This window comes from Rhinatrema bivittatum, chromosome 2 (genome assembly GCF_901001135.1).
Source record: "Rhinatrema bivittatum chromosome 2, aRhiBiv1.1, whole genome shotgun sequence".
Taxonomy (NCBI): Eukaryota; Metazoa; Chordata; class Amphibia; order Gymnophiona; family Rhinatrematidae; genus Rhinatrema; species Rhinatrema bivittatum.
In genome coordinates this window covers 382467390-382484202 of record NC_042616.1, presented here as the reverse complement: position 1 = coordinate 382484202, position 16813 = coordinate 382467390, and the positions used below count along the sequence as shown (strand labels likewise).

At 44.4% G+C, this 16813-nt stretch overlaps 1 protein-coding gene across 1 annotated transcript in view; it reads right to left on the bottom strand.

Moving 5' to 3' along the window:
- The window catches only part of ADAMTS16 (ADAM metallopeptidase with thrombospondin type 1 motif 16), an 806542-nt gene that overhangs the window by 189795 nt on the left and 599934 nt on the right, over positions 1–16813 (bottom strand). Inside the window, 1 exon segment of the mRNA XM_029589991.1 lies at positions 8255–8381. Coding sequence (XP_029445851.1) covers positions 8255–8381 — 127 coding nt within the window.

Below are 16813 nucleotides of genomic sequence, written 5' to 3'. Positions count from 1 at the left end.
TCTCTGTACCGCCTCAAGGCGAAATTGAAGTTAAATGTAAACCGGTATGATTTCTATCTCTACAAGAATGTCGGTATAGAAAAAATAAAAATAAATAAATAAACAAATCTGTCTGCATCTGAAACGCTCAAGCTAAAATAGCAGTGGGTAGGTCAGGTGTATTTTAGCTCGGCCATCCACAAAAAGGCGCCGCTATTCTAATTCATAAGCATCTGGATGCCAATGTCACACATCAGCTTGCTGATATTGACAGTAGATGGAATTTATTCAAGTCACTGTCCATAAAGAGCAATTTACAATCCTCAATTGCTATGCTCCAAAGGTGGATGACCCCTCTTTCTTTCATGCTACCTTTGCTCATCTGTTGAATGTGGATTCTTCCTTGCTTATAATAGGCAGTGACTTCAACCAACCCTTAGATCCTTTTCTCGACAGAAAGTCAGCAGCTCGTATCACCTTCTCCAAGGCTTGAACGACATTAAAACACTTAATGACTTCCTTTGGGCTTTCAGACCCCTGGAGACTGCTGAGGCCTATGGATCGAGATTATACATTCTACTCCTCTCCTCACTCATCATATTCCTGCATAGACTATTTTCTAACCTCAAATAGCTTAATTCCCCGAATTCTTTCAGCGGCGATTGCTCCCATTTTAGTATCTGATCATTTGGTGGTGAAGATAAAATCAACTTGCTATCATCCATTCCTGTGGACCGACAATGGCATTTTAATCCTACACTGATTTCTGACTCGGAGTTCCTGGATACGCACTAAGATCTCAGAGTATTTTGAATTAATGTAACCCCAGACATATTGGAGGCTTCCTTGTGGGTGGTTTTTAAGGCTATGAACAGGGGTGATATTATCAGTTATACTTTCTACAAACAGAAACAACAGAAGGCAGCCTTTTCTCCACTTTACATCAATTTGGCTTTGGTCCCAAATTCATTTCTGGATATGTCTTCTATAATATTCTCCCACTGCATACCTTTATATTAATAACCAAATCTCTCCCTCTTTTTCATTACACAGAGGAACTCGGCAAGGTTGTCCCCTCTTGCCGCTCCTATTGAATCTGGCTTTGGAACCATTACTCCTTGCTATCAGACAAGATGCATGGATTGAAGTGGTACAGTTTGGCTCAGAAGTGTTTAAACTTTCAGCATATGCAGATGATGTCCTTCTTTTTCTCCGTAATCCTGATATCTCTCTTCCTCATTTGTTGGATTTAATTGATTCCTATTCTTCTGTTTCAGAATACAAAATTAATTGGCACAAAACCGAACTTTGCACACTAAATTACTTGGGTTCTCTAATGGACCTTTCCCACTCCCCCATACAGAAAGTCACTCATGGTCTCAAGTACTTGGGAATCACATTCTATGCAGACCCACAACAAACTATTAGCAATGCTGAGTCACAGATATTACAAACTCTCCGACACCTTACACTACATTGGTCTCCTCTTCACCTTACGTGGTGGGGCCGATTGGAAACTATTAAGATGGTACCTGTTCCTAAGATCACTTATATCCTCTCCATGTTCCCTGTTTTCTTCTCCAAAGATTTTTATAGGCATGTAGACAGCCTTTTAGTGCAATTTCTGTGGCGTCATAAGGCCCCCAGAATAGCACTATCTAAGCTGAAGATGGTAAAAGCTGACAGAGGGGTTAACTTTCCTGATTTTTATACTTTTCACCAGGCGTTTATCCTCCAGCAAGCTTATCACCACTATTCCTCTGACCACTAATCGGGAGATGCCCCCCGATGGTTAGCGGCTGAGTCACACATTCTCTCCCCATATCCACTTATGTGTTTTCCAGGTATGGTGATATTACCTCAGCATGCCTCCAGTCCCATTTTGAGATCCCTTCATCAGGCACTCAAAGAATTTGATTCCATTTGTCCCTCTGATTTTTGCCCTTCGCAATTCTCTTCTATGGCTCCATTATGGCATAACCCCTCATTAAAAATTGGACACCATTCCTTAAATTGGCCTTCTTGGAAGTCCAAAAATATTTGGCACCTAACTGAAATAATAAATGGCTCTGTTCTATTCTCTTTTACCACAATGCAGGAGAAGTGGGATATAATTTCTTATTTCTATAATTGGTTTCAACTGTGGAACATTACCCTCTCAAAGGTGTTTTCCAATTTTCAGTTGGCCAAAAGACCTTTTTTTGTTGCAAATATATCAGGATTATGGTCACAAAGGACATTTAGCATCTCATTTGTATAAACTCTTTAGGACGCACCACTCTAATGCTCCTCACAGGCGTTTGAGCTTAGCCTGGGAAGCAGATATTGAGGTTATGCCTGTTGATTTAATGTGGAAACGCTTATAGTTAACATCTACTCGTATTTCACTTTCTTCTAGTATCACACAAACCTCATACTTTCTTCTGCATAGGGCTGTTTGGACCCCTTGGAAATTACATAGGGCAGGCCTTCTTTCCACTCACAATTGCTGGTCTTGTAATACCCCCAGGGCCACCTTGAAATACATGCTATTTCTCTATCCCAATGCTAATATGTTTTGGCAACAACTTTGGTTAAGTGTCTCAAAAATAATACCTATTACTCATTCACCTAGTTATGCTCTGGTAGTTCTGAGGGGGGCCAGTCCATCTCTCAACGTACTTTCTCCCCATAAGAAATTACTGGACTTTATGATAAATGTTGCCTTGCATAATATTATGTCCAACTGGAAACGGAGCGATCTGCTATCTCACCATCTTTGGTGGAACTTGGTATGTATGTACTATAAATATGAGAAGGCTATGGTCATCAAACACAATAGGCTAGCCCAATGGGTTTCAGTGTGGAAGCCTTTAGATGATTATGTAAATTCATCATCTTAAAATCTGGGTTGACTCTTAGGTTTTGGTTCCCAGAATCCTTACTCTCTCTGTTTATTTACTCTTCTGTCTGCTTTTCTATAGGTCTCTGGACCTCCTCTTCTCTTTCTTCCTTCCCTTTTCTATTTTAAGTTTTGCAAGGACCAGACTTCTGATATTTATGCTTTGGTCGTAATATTTCCAGGGAGTTACATATGGTACATAATAAGAAGCTATTATGATTGAATTGTAGTGCTCATTGAAATTATGTTCTGTCTTTTTTATTTTTGTTTGTACTCATGTTCAAATTTATAACAATAAACAAATTGAAACTTAAAAAAAAGAGGGGTGTGTTCACGGGTTACCTTTTCATGGTGAAACTGCAGATATGGGGAGTAGTGAATCAGTGCCTGTAGCTCACTGACTCTTCTGGCCGAGGTCACCACAACCAGGAAGAGCACCTTCCAAGTTAGATACCTCACATGGCTGCTATACAATGGTTTGAAGTGAGGAAGTAGGAGCTGTTCCAGTACTAAGCTATGGTCCCACGGAACAGGGGTTTCATTACGGGTGGTCACAATCACAAGATCCCTTTCATGAAACAGGAGATTAGAGGATAGTTGGATACCGGAAGCCCACTGCATGTGTGATGATATGCAGAGATAGCACTCACATGGACATGCAAGGATGCCGTCTCCAGACCCGATTAATACAGGGTATGGAGACATTCCAACAATAGTTCCGGAGAGCAAGAGAAGGGGTCTATGTCTCTGATACTCAGCTTGGTGTAAGGGTAGAGTCACTTGCCCTGATAGTTCCTTCTGCTAGAAGTTTTTCTGGATGATATCAAGATGTCCTGAACCTCTGCTGGTAGGTGCAAGTTGCTTAATACTCTCCTTCAAACCTCCACACAGTCAGATTTAGCGAGGAGTGCATGGGGTAGAGGAGGATGTCATTCTCTTGAGTCAGGAGATCCATGCTGTTGCCCAGGGGAAGAGGTGGGGTGATGGATAGTCGAACTAGATAGGCGTACCAAAGTTGTCTGGGCCAAGCTGGAGCAACCAGAATGAGGTCTGCGATGTCCGCAATACACTTCTGAATTGTCCTGAAAATTTGAGGAATCAGAGGGTAAGCATAAAAGAAACCCCCTCCGACCACGGTATGAGGAACACATCCTGAGCAAATTGCTTCCCGCTAGAGTAGACTGAGCAGAACGTTTGAACTTTCCTATTGTGTACTGTCACAAATAGGTCCATGTATGGAAAGCCCCAACTCACAAAGAGCTCGTTCGCCATGTCCCGGTGAAGAGCCTATTCATGTGGATGAAAGATTTCTGCTTACCTGTCGGCCGTGGTGTTTGCCACGCTGGGAAGATAGGTTGCCTGGAGAGAGATGAATCATCTCTCTGCCCTTGCCAGGATCTGTACCGCCTCCATGCACAAGATCCAGGAACTTGACCCACCTTCCTTGTTTATGTAGAACATGGTCACCTGGTTTTCCAGGGGGATCATGACATTATTTCCCCTCAGGAGGTTGCAAAACGTGTGGAGGGTTTTCTTTATCACTCTGAGTTCCAGCAGATTTATCTGCTGAGTATGTTCCCATGTGGACCAAAATCCTTGCATCTGTACGTGTTCCAGATGGGCTCCCCACCCCTTGGTTGAGGCATCTGTAGTGATATGTCGGGACGCAGAATGGTACACCTACAGTGAGAACTATAGGGCACAATCACCACACCACATCTCTCTGCATATCTTGGGTCATACCTATTCTTGTGGAAAGTGGTTTTGAAAATTGGGCCCACTGTATCTTCAGACCCCACTGCAGGCGGCGCATGTGCAGATAAGTGTGAGGTACTACATATATTGCCACTGCCATGTGGCCCAGAAGAGTCAGAATCTGAGGGGTGTGCACAGTCCCTCAATTGTGAGGCCAGGTTGCGAAGGGTTTGGACTCTGTAGGTAAGAACGCTATCCCCATGACAGTATTTATCCTGGCCCCAATGAACTGTAGAGTTTGCATGGGTTGAAGGCTGGATTTCTCATAGTTGATGATGAATCCCAGCTCTTCCAGACAACATATTGTCATTTCTAGGTGCAACTGGAGAGTGGCGGGTTTCAATGCCACTAGCATCCAATTGTCCAGGTAAGGAAATAGTTATACTTCTTTCCTTCTTAAATTAGCCACAACTACCGCTAAACACTTCATGAAGCCTCTTGGTGTGGACAATAGTCCAAAGGGGAGGACTTCTGGTTATGACCAGATTGACTTGAAAACAGAGGTAGCACCAGGAGGAGCGGTACATCAGAATGTCGGAGTATGCATCCTTGAGATCCAGTGAGCACATCCAATCGTTAGTTCACAAGAAGGGGAGGATCGACTTGAGAGGCGTCATCTTGAACTTCTTCCAAATAAATATATTGAGAGCCCGTAGGTCCAGGATTGAGTGGATCCCTCCCAACTGCTTGGGAATAAGGAAGTATTGGGATTAGAATTCCTTGTCTAGTTGGTGCTGCGGCACCTGCTGGCCAGCCCATTGATGAAGTAGGTTGTTTACTTCCTCTTGAAGCAGATGGCCTTGCAGGCGGGACTGAAGAGAGTGTACTAGGTGCAGAAGGATGGAGCTGGCTCTGAAGCTCAGTGAGTATCCTTCCCAAACGATATTCTACACCCAGTGATCTGAGGTAATCGCCTCCCAAGAATTGTAGAAGAGTGATATCCTGCCCCTCACTAATGGCAGTAGAAGTGGCCCGGCTACCTTCAAAAACCTTGTTGTGGTTGGGGTTGTTTTGCAGTTGCTGCTGTTGACGCTGGTCCCATGCTCTAAACCTGGGCTCCTGATGTTGTGGTTGCAGATTGATTTGCTGGAAGGTTGGTGGGTGATAAGGCAGGTACAGCCTGAAGGGGCACCTCTGGTAATAGCCCATTCTGTAGCTCAGATAGTATCTCCTAGTAAAGGGCTGCTGCTCCGTTGGTGGTGCTAGGGACAGGACCGTCACATTGTGCTACTTCAGCTGGGATTCTGTCTCCTGTAGTTTGTCCCTGAGCAAACTGTCATCTTTACACGGGAGGTCTGCCAGTTTTTCATGCACATCCTCCCAGATGGCATTAGCTCGTAACCAGGCTATTCTTCAGGCTGCTATCGCCCACGCTGATGTACAAGCTGATGTCTTGAAGGCCTTGTATATCATATGGAGCAGATGCTATACAGACCAGATCCCTCTACCAGGTCAAAGAACAGCTGTGGGAGAGCTGTATCATCAAGGAATACACAAGGTGGGGATTTAGGGACTGCAAGCACTCATACAGGTATTGAGTGATATAAAACTGATGCTGTTGGATTTTTGCATTCAACATACCTACTTGGAAGGCCCTCTATCTGAAGTCATCCAAATACCTGCAGTCCCGACCCGGCGGGGTACTGGAGTAAAGGCGGGCCTTTTTTGACTGCTTCATGGCTGATTTGACTACCACCGAGGCGTGCGGCAGCTGGACCATGCCATAGTATGGTGATTGCAGCATTCTGAATTTGAGGCCAGTTTTTCTGGAGGTTGGCTGACCAGAGAAAGGGGACTCCCAGTCTTCGCCATCACTGAATCCAAGACAGCGTGGGATGGTAGGCCATAGACTCAGATGGGACCTCGAATATTTTTAGGATTCCCAATACCTCCACTCGGAGATCTGGAACTTTCTTGGTTTCAATGTGAGACAAGTTCCCACCTTTTCTACAAACTTGAGTAGGAAAGGCCCTCCAGAGGCAAGGATGGTTCTGGTGGATCCTCCTGTGGATCTGATGGAAACCCATATCTGGTTGCAGGGAAAACTGAGGGCATGAACTCAGAGGCTCCTCTGCCGTGCTGTGCTCCCTCGGAGGTGGAGATAGGGACCTTACAGCCAGTAAGAGATCTTCCAAAGAAGGGCTCGATGGGCGGCCCTTTTTTCCTTCGAGGGAAGAGAATAATTGTGACAGGATATCTGATATCTGTGTTATGGTTTGGGATGCAAGCCTCCCATGGCCAGGAGTGGGATCCTGCCTCTTGCGACCGTGGCTTGATGGAGGTACTGTGGCCAGTAAGATGTTTGAATCCGGATCCCTCGGGCGGTAAGCAGACACTTCGCTCCTATGAGACTTCTTAAGTTTCTTCTTGAGGGGTTCTTGTAAATGAGGGGAACTCCTCTTCCTTTTTGACACAGAAGATATATCCGCGTAAACTCTCCCAGAGGAGTCAGAGAAACTAGTGGAGAGATATTCCAAGAGTAGCTCCACATCTAAGAAAGCCAGTTCAACCATCTCCTCTGGAGAGAACATGACCTGAGGGTCCATGGCTGGTCCTGAATTGAGAAGACTTGCTCACCTTTTGGTGAATCGGATGCAACTCCAGGACTTTTTGCGTCGTGTGCTTCGATGACGCAAGAGCCGTCGCCAGTGTCTACATCATGCTTTGCTTGGCATGTGTCAATGCAGCCGACATACGCTGGTCCTGCTTTGCTGCATCGGAGATCCTCAACATATATCTGGATGCTTCATCTTCGATGCATGCATCGCCTCAGCGGTCGGTGCTACATCTGCAACATGGTGCTTCGACACTAGCATCAGCGGGAGGGCTTCCACAACGCTGGCCGATGCAGCCTTGTGTGAGGGCAGTTTTGGCACGTCTCCCGACACCCATTGCTTCACCAAGGCATGGAGGCGAGGAGGTACTTTGGTGAGGTGACCCACCTGTCCCATTTTGCATTGGTCCAAGGGAGGAGGCCCTCCTGGCTTTCTCCGGCCAATCCATGCTGGGCCCCACTGAGGAGTGGCCAACAGCCACTCTGATGTCAGGGCACAGGACCCCGTGCTCTCTTCCCTTAGGTGGGCGACCATCTGTGCCCATAGGTGCTAGGCCCAGGGCAACATGCAACTGCAGTCTCGGCAAGAGGACAGGTCGTGGTCCAGGCCCAGGCAGAGGTAACAGTAATTATGCCCGTCTGTAACAGACATTTTCTTGCCGCACTTGTGGTATTGAAAGACAGGTGGCTTCGGGGCCATGGTAGCACTTAAAAGTGCTGTTGATTGAGAGAAAATCTTGTAGAATAAAGACTGAAGAGAAGAGAAACGTAGCTACGCGTGCAGCCTTCAGCACGGAAAAAAACAGACTGAAGGAGAAAGAGATCGCCGTGAGGGAAAGGATGCGCAGCCGCACAGAGCCAAAGTTGTGTGATCTTTGTGAAGCTTCGCCCAGGCCACCCGGAACACATCCCAGACAGTATGGCTAATTCATCCTGCTTATCGACGGGAAAACACATTCCAATTCAATTAACTTAAAGTTGAAAAATGTATGTTTTACTTCAGATACTGGCTGCTTCTCAAACGTGAAAGTAATTTATATATAGTAGAAAATGGATATTTATTCTATACCATGTTTGCTTCTCACCTGGGAGGGCAAGCCTGTAGATTACAGGGAATAAGCCCAATGACTGGTCGAGTTCTTGGATTGCAGAATGATGTATTGACCTGTGTCCACATGTCTTTGTAACATCCTTCTTTTGTGCTCATCTGGCCTGCATTAATGAGAAAGACAATATCATAATAGGGAAGTGCACAGATAAGTGCTTTATAATCTATTGTAAGGCAGCAGTGTGATATTGGTAGCACATGAGCCAATCATGATGACTTGGAGTGTCATGGGTTTTAATTATACAAATTATAGTTGTATTTATTTATTTAAACATTTCTAGTCTTCCTTTTTCAGAAATACTGTATAAGATGGATTTCATGATTATACATAAACCATCAAAATAATAATATAAAAAAAATACATATTACTACAGCGAAAAAATAAAACCTAATACAGACAACCTAGGAAATAGCAGCCTGAGAAACTGCATAGTTGCTAAGATAAAATGCTTCAGCAAATAGGTTAGCCTGAAAGTTTTTCTAATTACCATTATATCAGATTCTTGTCTAAAAGGAAGTTGATTCATAACACAGAGCCTACAAATGACAATTTCCAAGAATGGGTAACTTTGAAGCTGATATTCCTTAATGGAAAGGATAATCAACAACTGCTTATTGGCTGACCATAAAGGCCAAGTAGGCACACAAGAAGGCAACAATTTTCTTAAATATTCAGGGCTATTTACCTGAAAACTAGCATTTAAACCTTAAATGTTGACCTGATAGCTATGGGAAGGCAATGTAGCACCATCAAAATAGGTGTGACATGCTCCTGCCTTTCAAGTCCAGCAATTAGGCAAGCAGCTGCATTTTTCACAATCTGCAAAACCTTCAGATATTTTCTAAGTAAAGCAAAATAAATGACCTTGCAGTAATCCAATGCAGATAAAATCAACATCTGTGCCACAGACTGAAAGTCATCCTATCAGCCATTTCTCTAGCTGGAGATTATAAAAAGATGTACCTAAAACTGTTCTAATCTGAGACTTAAAACTAAGAATGCAGTCTACAATAACTCCTAAGTCTTGCACTTCTGATCAATATGGGAAGGACCTCCTTTTAATTCAAAGCTCCTTAGTATTCATGGGAATTGAAGTACGACTTACTCGTAAAACCTTGGTTTTTGCCAATTTTAAAACCAGTGATTAAATGGGCATTTAGTTCTCAATTGCTTTTATTCAATTAGTCAATATGTCTAAAGCCCCTTGTATCAAATTGGCTATAAGTAAAATAAGCTGCAAGTTATCTGCATATAACCTATACTGTATCCCATGAGCCACAGTCAATTTTCCCGTAGGAGCTAGGTATAAATTGAATAATACAGCTGATAATGACAAGTCTTGGGGAGCATCAGTAGAAAGACTTAACTGCTGCCAATTTCTTATTTGCCTTGATTTGCAAAGTACGTTTAGACAAAAATGAAATGTGATAAACTGCCCCCATTTTCAAATTCTGAAAGGCAGATGTAGTAGCATAGTAATATAGTAACATAGTGAATAATAGCAGATAAAGACCAAAATGGTGCATCCAGTCTGCCCCTCAGAAACTGTGAGTGTACTTGTTGAAAATGAGCAGTTAAAGGGGTAAGACCATTCCTACTGGTGTCCATATGTTGCCCTGTCAAAGGCACACCTTCTTTACTATCTTGCCTCAAGGTTAGCGGGAATTAAAGATAGACTAATAAATGTAAATCTACTTAATTGGGTTTTGCTGAAGAGTTTGCAGTTGGGGAGTTTACTTTGACTTTGCTTCTTACCTTACAACTACTTTCCCTCATTATAGGGGTGTGCTTTCATTTCTAACGTATTGGTAATCTGCAACGTGTAGGGCCATATTCGTTGTATTCGTGGGGAATCGCGATACATTTCGCTTCCCCACGAATACAACGAATCTTCGCCGAATTATTCGGCCGTCTAAAGGAGCGAATTTAAACAAACCCCCCACCCTCCTGACACCCCCAAGACTTATCAAAACTCCCTGGTGGTCCAGTGGGGGGCTCGGGAGCCATCTCCTGCACTCACGCCCTCGGCTGCCGGTATTCAAAATAGCGCCAATAGCCTTTGACCTTACTATGTCACAGGGGCTACCAGTGCGATTGGTCGGCCCCTGTCACATGGTAGGAGCAATGGATGGCCAGCGTTATCTTGTGGGGGTCAGGAGGGTCCCCCAAGACTTGCCAAAAGTCCCTGGTGATCCAGCGGGGGTCCGGGAGCGATCTCCTGCACTCAGGCCGTCGGCTGCCAGTAATCAAAATGGCGCCGATAGCCTTTGCCCTTACTATGTCACAGGGGCTACTGGTGCCATTGGTCAGCCCCTGTCACATGGTAGGAGCACAAGATGGGTGTCCTGCTGCTGCTGAGGCAGCTGCTCAGCCATGTCTTGCACCTGTTTCAGGATGTCCTGCATATACTGGCCTATGAAGAGATGGTAGGCTGCTATGCAGGCGATAAGCATAGCACCCTGAAACATTTTTCTCTTAAGAGCATCCATGGCCCTCTAATCCTTCCCTGGGGGCACAGAAGAATGGGTCTGATTGTGTTTGGCCTTCTTGAGAGCAGATTCAATCATGACTATTGGTGTGGCAGTTGCCACTTGCTGAATATGGGAGCCTTCTGGATAAGATATATTGTGTCTGCCTTCATATTCTCAGGAAGCACTAAAAAGGGGTTTTTCCACATCCTCATCAACATCCACATCCACATCCACATCCACATCCACATCCTCATCAACAACTACCATGATCTTTTTAGGAGGCGCCACATACTGGAGGATATCCAGCAACTTGTGCCAGATGTCCTCCTCTGTCTGTAAATTAAATGGGAATGCCTCCACCACCAACCTAACAAAGCCCATGAAGGAGAAAGCTTTTCAGAAGACTTCCTTCTGCCATTGGGAGGAGATGGGTCAGAGGGGATGCCATTCAATGCGTAGGTATCCAAAAAACCTAAGGAGTCTTCCTCCCAGGGGTTGTAAGGTCCTCATTCTCACTGTCATACAAAGAGTCCCAAGGTGTTCGGTTCCCAGCCAGCGGTATAAGAACTAACTCAACTGGCCATGAGAGCTTGGATCCCGAGGCCACCCTCATGGCCAGGGGAGTTTCCTCCTCTGAAGATCCAGGAATAACCACTGGATTGGTTGGTGGTGACTTCAGTGCCCTGATGGAATTGATGACGTCCCAGGCACTAACAGTGGTGAAGATGTCAGTAGCACTCAGATAAGCATATGCAGGGATTCAAGTAGCGGCTCGAGGAGGTATGGTGCTGGGCCTGGTTCCATTGGTGCCCTGACACTGAGGCCCTGCAGCACCTTCTTCATGGCCTGCTACAAACGCTTCTCAAGCTCTTCCTTCATGATTGCTGATACCAAAACTGACTGGTATCCAGGAGGTATAGCCAGATCTTCTTCAGAACTGAGAGGAGGATCAGTGTAAGACATCAGGACTGATGAAGGCCATGGCAAACCCTGTGAACCATAGAGGAATGGCGCTCTTCACCAGCTGGCTGGTGCATCCCCATGCCTGAAACCATGCATAGATGGGGACTAATGCCGATGCTTCTCTGGCTTCCCTCAATGCTTGATTCTGTCTTTCTCCAGTGCTGAGGCTGAAGATGACAAACTCAATATCTTCGACCTGGAAGAGATGGGCAATAGGCCACCTCCAGCACTCATGGAAGCTGTTGTTGGAACCAATGGCCTCGCCAATGTCATTGGCCATTGGTGCGGCTCAGAGGTCCCTCGATGTTGATTCCTCTGATGCTAATGGATCACTCTTCCTGGGCCCAAAGAGTAGGTCCATTTTGTCTAGTCAGGCTTGCTGCCTTTTGGGGTCATATGTGCATACTTGCTGCGACCCTGGATGTCATGCAATACTCCCTGGCAGAGGACACATCTATCATGGAGATCCTTATTTATGTATTTATTTAAACATTTTAATATACCGCACGAATAAGGCAGGTATCTGCCCGTCTAGGCGGTTTACAGCATAATTCTCATAAAAATAGAACAATACAATCACATTAAATACAATAGATACATCTGTTCTGGTAAGTAAATCAGCAGATTGAGTTATTGAGTGTTAAATGCTTTAGAGAAAAGATATGTTTTCAGTTTTTTCTTAAATTCCTTATGATTAGCTGTCAGTCTAATATAATCAGGTAAGGCATTCCACTGGATTGGGCCGGCCACTGAGAACGTACGCTTTCAGGTTAAAGTGAGGGTTGCTAGTTTGATTGAAGGAATTTCTAAAATGCATTTATCCATCGAATGGAGTTGTCATGAAGGTTTATAGATGCGTAGTAGTGAACAAAGCCAGACAGTATTTGTATTGTAAATCAGATTATGGATCATAGTTAAAACCTTGTAAGTAATGCATTGAGTAATCGGAAGCCAGTGTAGTTGTTGTAAAATTGGTGTTATATGTTCTGATCTTGGTAAATTGAAAATGGGTCTAGCAGTCGCGTTCTGAACAAGCTGGAGTAGATGTATTGTTGACAGGGGTAGACCTAAGTATAGAGAGTTACAGTAGTCTAGTTTAGTTAAGATAAGAGCTTGTGTTATGGATCGAAAGTCAGTTGTCATTAGTAAAGGTTTGAGTTTTTTGAGCATAAGTAGTTTAAAAAAAGATTTTTTGACTGTATCCGCTATGTTATTTGCCATGGATAATTTTGAATCTAAAATCATACCTAAAATTTTTTGTGTGGTTGTTTATGGGAATGACCTGGTTTTCAAACCTAAAGGATTGTGGAGGCTGAAACTCTGAGTCAGGTGCAGTAGATAGATATATTAGAGAGAGAGAGAGAGAGAGCGAGAGAGCGAGCACCTGGCTATAATATCATAGCCCATAGGCAGGTATTTGTATCCCTATGGTAGGCTCACCTAGTAACTCGAGGTGGGGATTAGGTAAGAGTGTAGGGGGTTAGGGGCCACTTTGACATTCTACGTGACACCTACGAACAGAACAGTGGTCTCTTGTGAAGATTTGCTGGCCTTCGGAGTGAGGAAACTCACTCCAAGATGAGATTTGGGCAAGGTTCTCTCAACCAAGCTAGAGAGAACCTTGCCCAAATCTAGGTGGGCCTACCATAGGGATACAAATACCTGCCTATGGGCCATGATGCTCTGGCCAGGTGCTCTCTCTCTCTCTCTCTCTCTGTCAATTCAGCTGAAATCGGACTTACGGGAGACATCGCAAATGGCAATGAAACCTTACCACACAGTCATGGCAGCTATCGCACAGCCTAACACATTTGAAAGAGGTATAGTTAAAATCGGCGTTACGGCTGTGCGATAGCTCTTCGCAGACAGGCTAACCCAGCCCACTCTCTGCCCCTAACTCCTCCTATTTTTGGAGTTTGCATCGCACCATACGATATGGTGCGATCGCATGCGGTAAACACGTTTTTGCATGCGTTAACAGGGCTTTTCACATGCGATAAGCACTTAATGCATGCGAAAACGTCTTATCGCATTTTGAAAAATGACCCCCTTAGTTCAGTTTTTGCAGCATTGAGTTTTAGTCTATTGTGAGACAGCCAGGTTTTTATAGTTGTTAAATAAAGATGAAGTAGCAAAAAAGTGGTAGACCAGGAAATATTGAAAGGAATTGTAAATTGGATATCATCAGCGTAAATACTGAAGTTCAGATTGAGGCCTTCTAGCAGGTGACAAAGAGGGATTAGATATATGTTGAATAAAAGAGCAGACAGTGATGATCCTTGATAGGCATAGTCCTCATGCACCAAGGGTACCGCTTGGTGCACGAGGAAAAGGGACCCGATGTCAAAATCGATGGCAGTGACCATTGATGGCTAGCAGGCACTGAGTGCACCACTGCTCCAGGGGATTGACTACGAAAGTAAAGTTAACAAAATGTAGAATAAACTAACTGAGACTATAGAGGGGAGAACTGGGGGGGACCCCACATAGACCGTGCATTCCTGTGATACAAATACTGTGAAAAACAGAAAAAAACACTCCAAAGAAGGAGAAAAGTTAGAGAGACTAACTTTGCCGCAAGTCATTAGGCTTCATGGAAAAGAAGAGACTGAGGGGACCCCACATGGACATGTGGTATATTGAATGCTGAAGCATGCTCAGAGAGGTGAAGCCAAAGTTCTAGAAATCCATCAGATGATGTCACCCATGTGAAGACTGCTATCCTGCTTGTCCTTGGAGAAGATACATCTACAAAAGTAGAAACATATAGCTAGAGACCAGGGCTATGAGAGAGGAGATATCTAGAAATTAGATAATAGAAGTGCTGGGAGAAGAGACACAGCTGAAGAGAAGAGGTGGGGAAAAAAAGACAGATAAAGAGTAGGATTAAGAGAGGGGAAACAGAGCTATAACTAGGGTTGGAAAAGGTGAGACAGCTAGAGATTAGGTCTGGGAAGCATGAGAAGCAGCTAGAGAGCACGGCTGGGATAGTGTGAGAGATATAGTAGGACAGGCAGGCTAAGGGGTGGTGAGTGACAGGCAGACAAAAAAGTAAAAAAAAAAATATTTTTGGACTGGACAATTTTAGCCTATTTTATTTGCATTTTAAATATTTTTTAACATTTTAGGTGTATTATTGAGACTATATGTATCTCAGTGCTTTACCTATCTTTGCATACACTATTTCTGCAGTATTTAGTAAATGATTTTTTAAAATTATTGTTCATCCTGAAGGAGGGTGTTGTGTGTACTATAACTTTTGGACTAGCTTACTTGGTTAGAGCAGCAGACTTGAGAACCAGAAAAGACAGGGTTCAACCCCTTCTCTCCAGTGATGCTCCTTATAAACCTTGGACATATCGCTTTACCCGCCATTGCCTAAAGTCATTAAAGTAAAGCAGGATTTATTAAGCTTTTTTTTACCCCATAGACAGGGCTGGATGAAGGGCAGACCAACAGCACAAACTGCTGCTCTCCCTTGGCCCCTGCTGGTGGGAGTACATCCTGCAGGCCTGGAGCCAAAGAGAAAAGGAGAATGTAGCCACGGCACACCTGCACTTCAGCCACGGCATACTAATGTGCCACAGCATGCCAGTTGTGAAACGCTGCCTTAGAATTACAAACCTTTGGTGCACAGACCTACCTACTGCTACCTGAATGTGACTCACCTTGAGCTCAGGCTTGGAAAGGTGAGTGAGTAAATACAAATCCAGTCCTTATCCCACCCCCACCTCATTAACCCACCTTTCTGAAATTCATAATCCATATGTGGCTTGTCTGCAACAAAGCCACCTAGATCCCAACCTCTCCAGGGTCTAAGCCTCCCCATGCCCTTTCCCTTTGGCAGCATGTGGGATGTTTACCTCTTACAGTTTTTGTCCATTGTTATCAAAATATCACTGGCTTTTCCAGCATTTCAAACTTTAATCCAAGTGTGGTCAAGGTGTGGTGCTGAGCCAGCATGATTGTGATAGTGGTGAGCAGGACAATGGGAGGTAAGCACCTCTCCATCTGCCTGCAGAGGGATATGTGGGGTCGAGAAGGAGATCAGGTGGGCATCTGGAGGTTCCCAGCAGCATTATTGCTGTGTTGAGGTACACACAGGCTTGTTGTTGTCCATGATCCAGGATCTATACTCCAAAAATTAAAACTCAAAAGTGAAAGAATACCTATCAAATGAGATCTATATAGGGTTATGATCAGGATCTAGGCAGCCTTGTTGTATTGGGCAGGAGTGGGGGGGGGGGGAGGGGAGGGGAAGGGGCTGCTAAACAGTATCGTACACTCGGGCTGTGATGCAAGATCAGCACGCTAGACATTTTTATTGCCCCTTCCTACCACACTCTCATAATGTCAATTTTCTCTCACCTATGTAGCTGTGAGAAAGGTTATAACACTTTGTGTTGCAGAATATGAGCTTTGAACCTTATCACCTAACTTATTTAAATAATTAAACATATGCTTAATTGTGTTTTTTGAGCCACATGGCCAGCAAATTTTCTAGTACATCATCAACTTAAGCATTTGCTCTATGCCCAAGGCTACTGCAGCACTTCAAAACTGCTTCACATGGTAGATGTGAAGCAGTTTTGAAGTACTGGAGGTGATTTTTGAGTGTGTGTGGCTCTAAGGAACTGACTTGCTCAATTTTGGTTCAGGGTGGCACACATTTTTTTCAAGTTGATGGTGCAGGTGCACCACTGTGCACTAATGACTAGGGGTGTGCATTCGTTTTGAACTTAAATGTAAAACGCTACTTATTTTTTTTTTTAACTTAAAAAAGTGATGAGGCGAAAACGATCGGATTTCCAACTTATTCAACATAGCTATACGTTGGAAATCGCGATTGTTGATCCAAAATAAAAATTTAAACCCCTCACCTTCCTTAATCCCCCCCCCAAAGACTTACCACAACTCCCTGGTGGTCCAGCGAGGAGTCAGGACGCCATTCTGAAACTCCTTTGCGAGGAGCACGTGACGTCAGCGCCACGTCGGAGTGACGCGGCGTCGCGTGATTCCCCGCGGGTTCGCTCCGGGACCCTCGTTCGACGTCACGTGCTCCTTGCAAAGGAGTTCAGAAATGGCGTCCTGACCCCGCTGG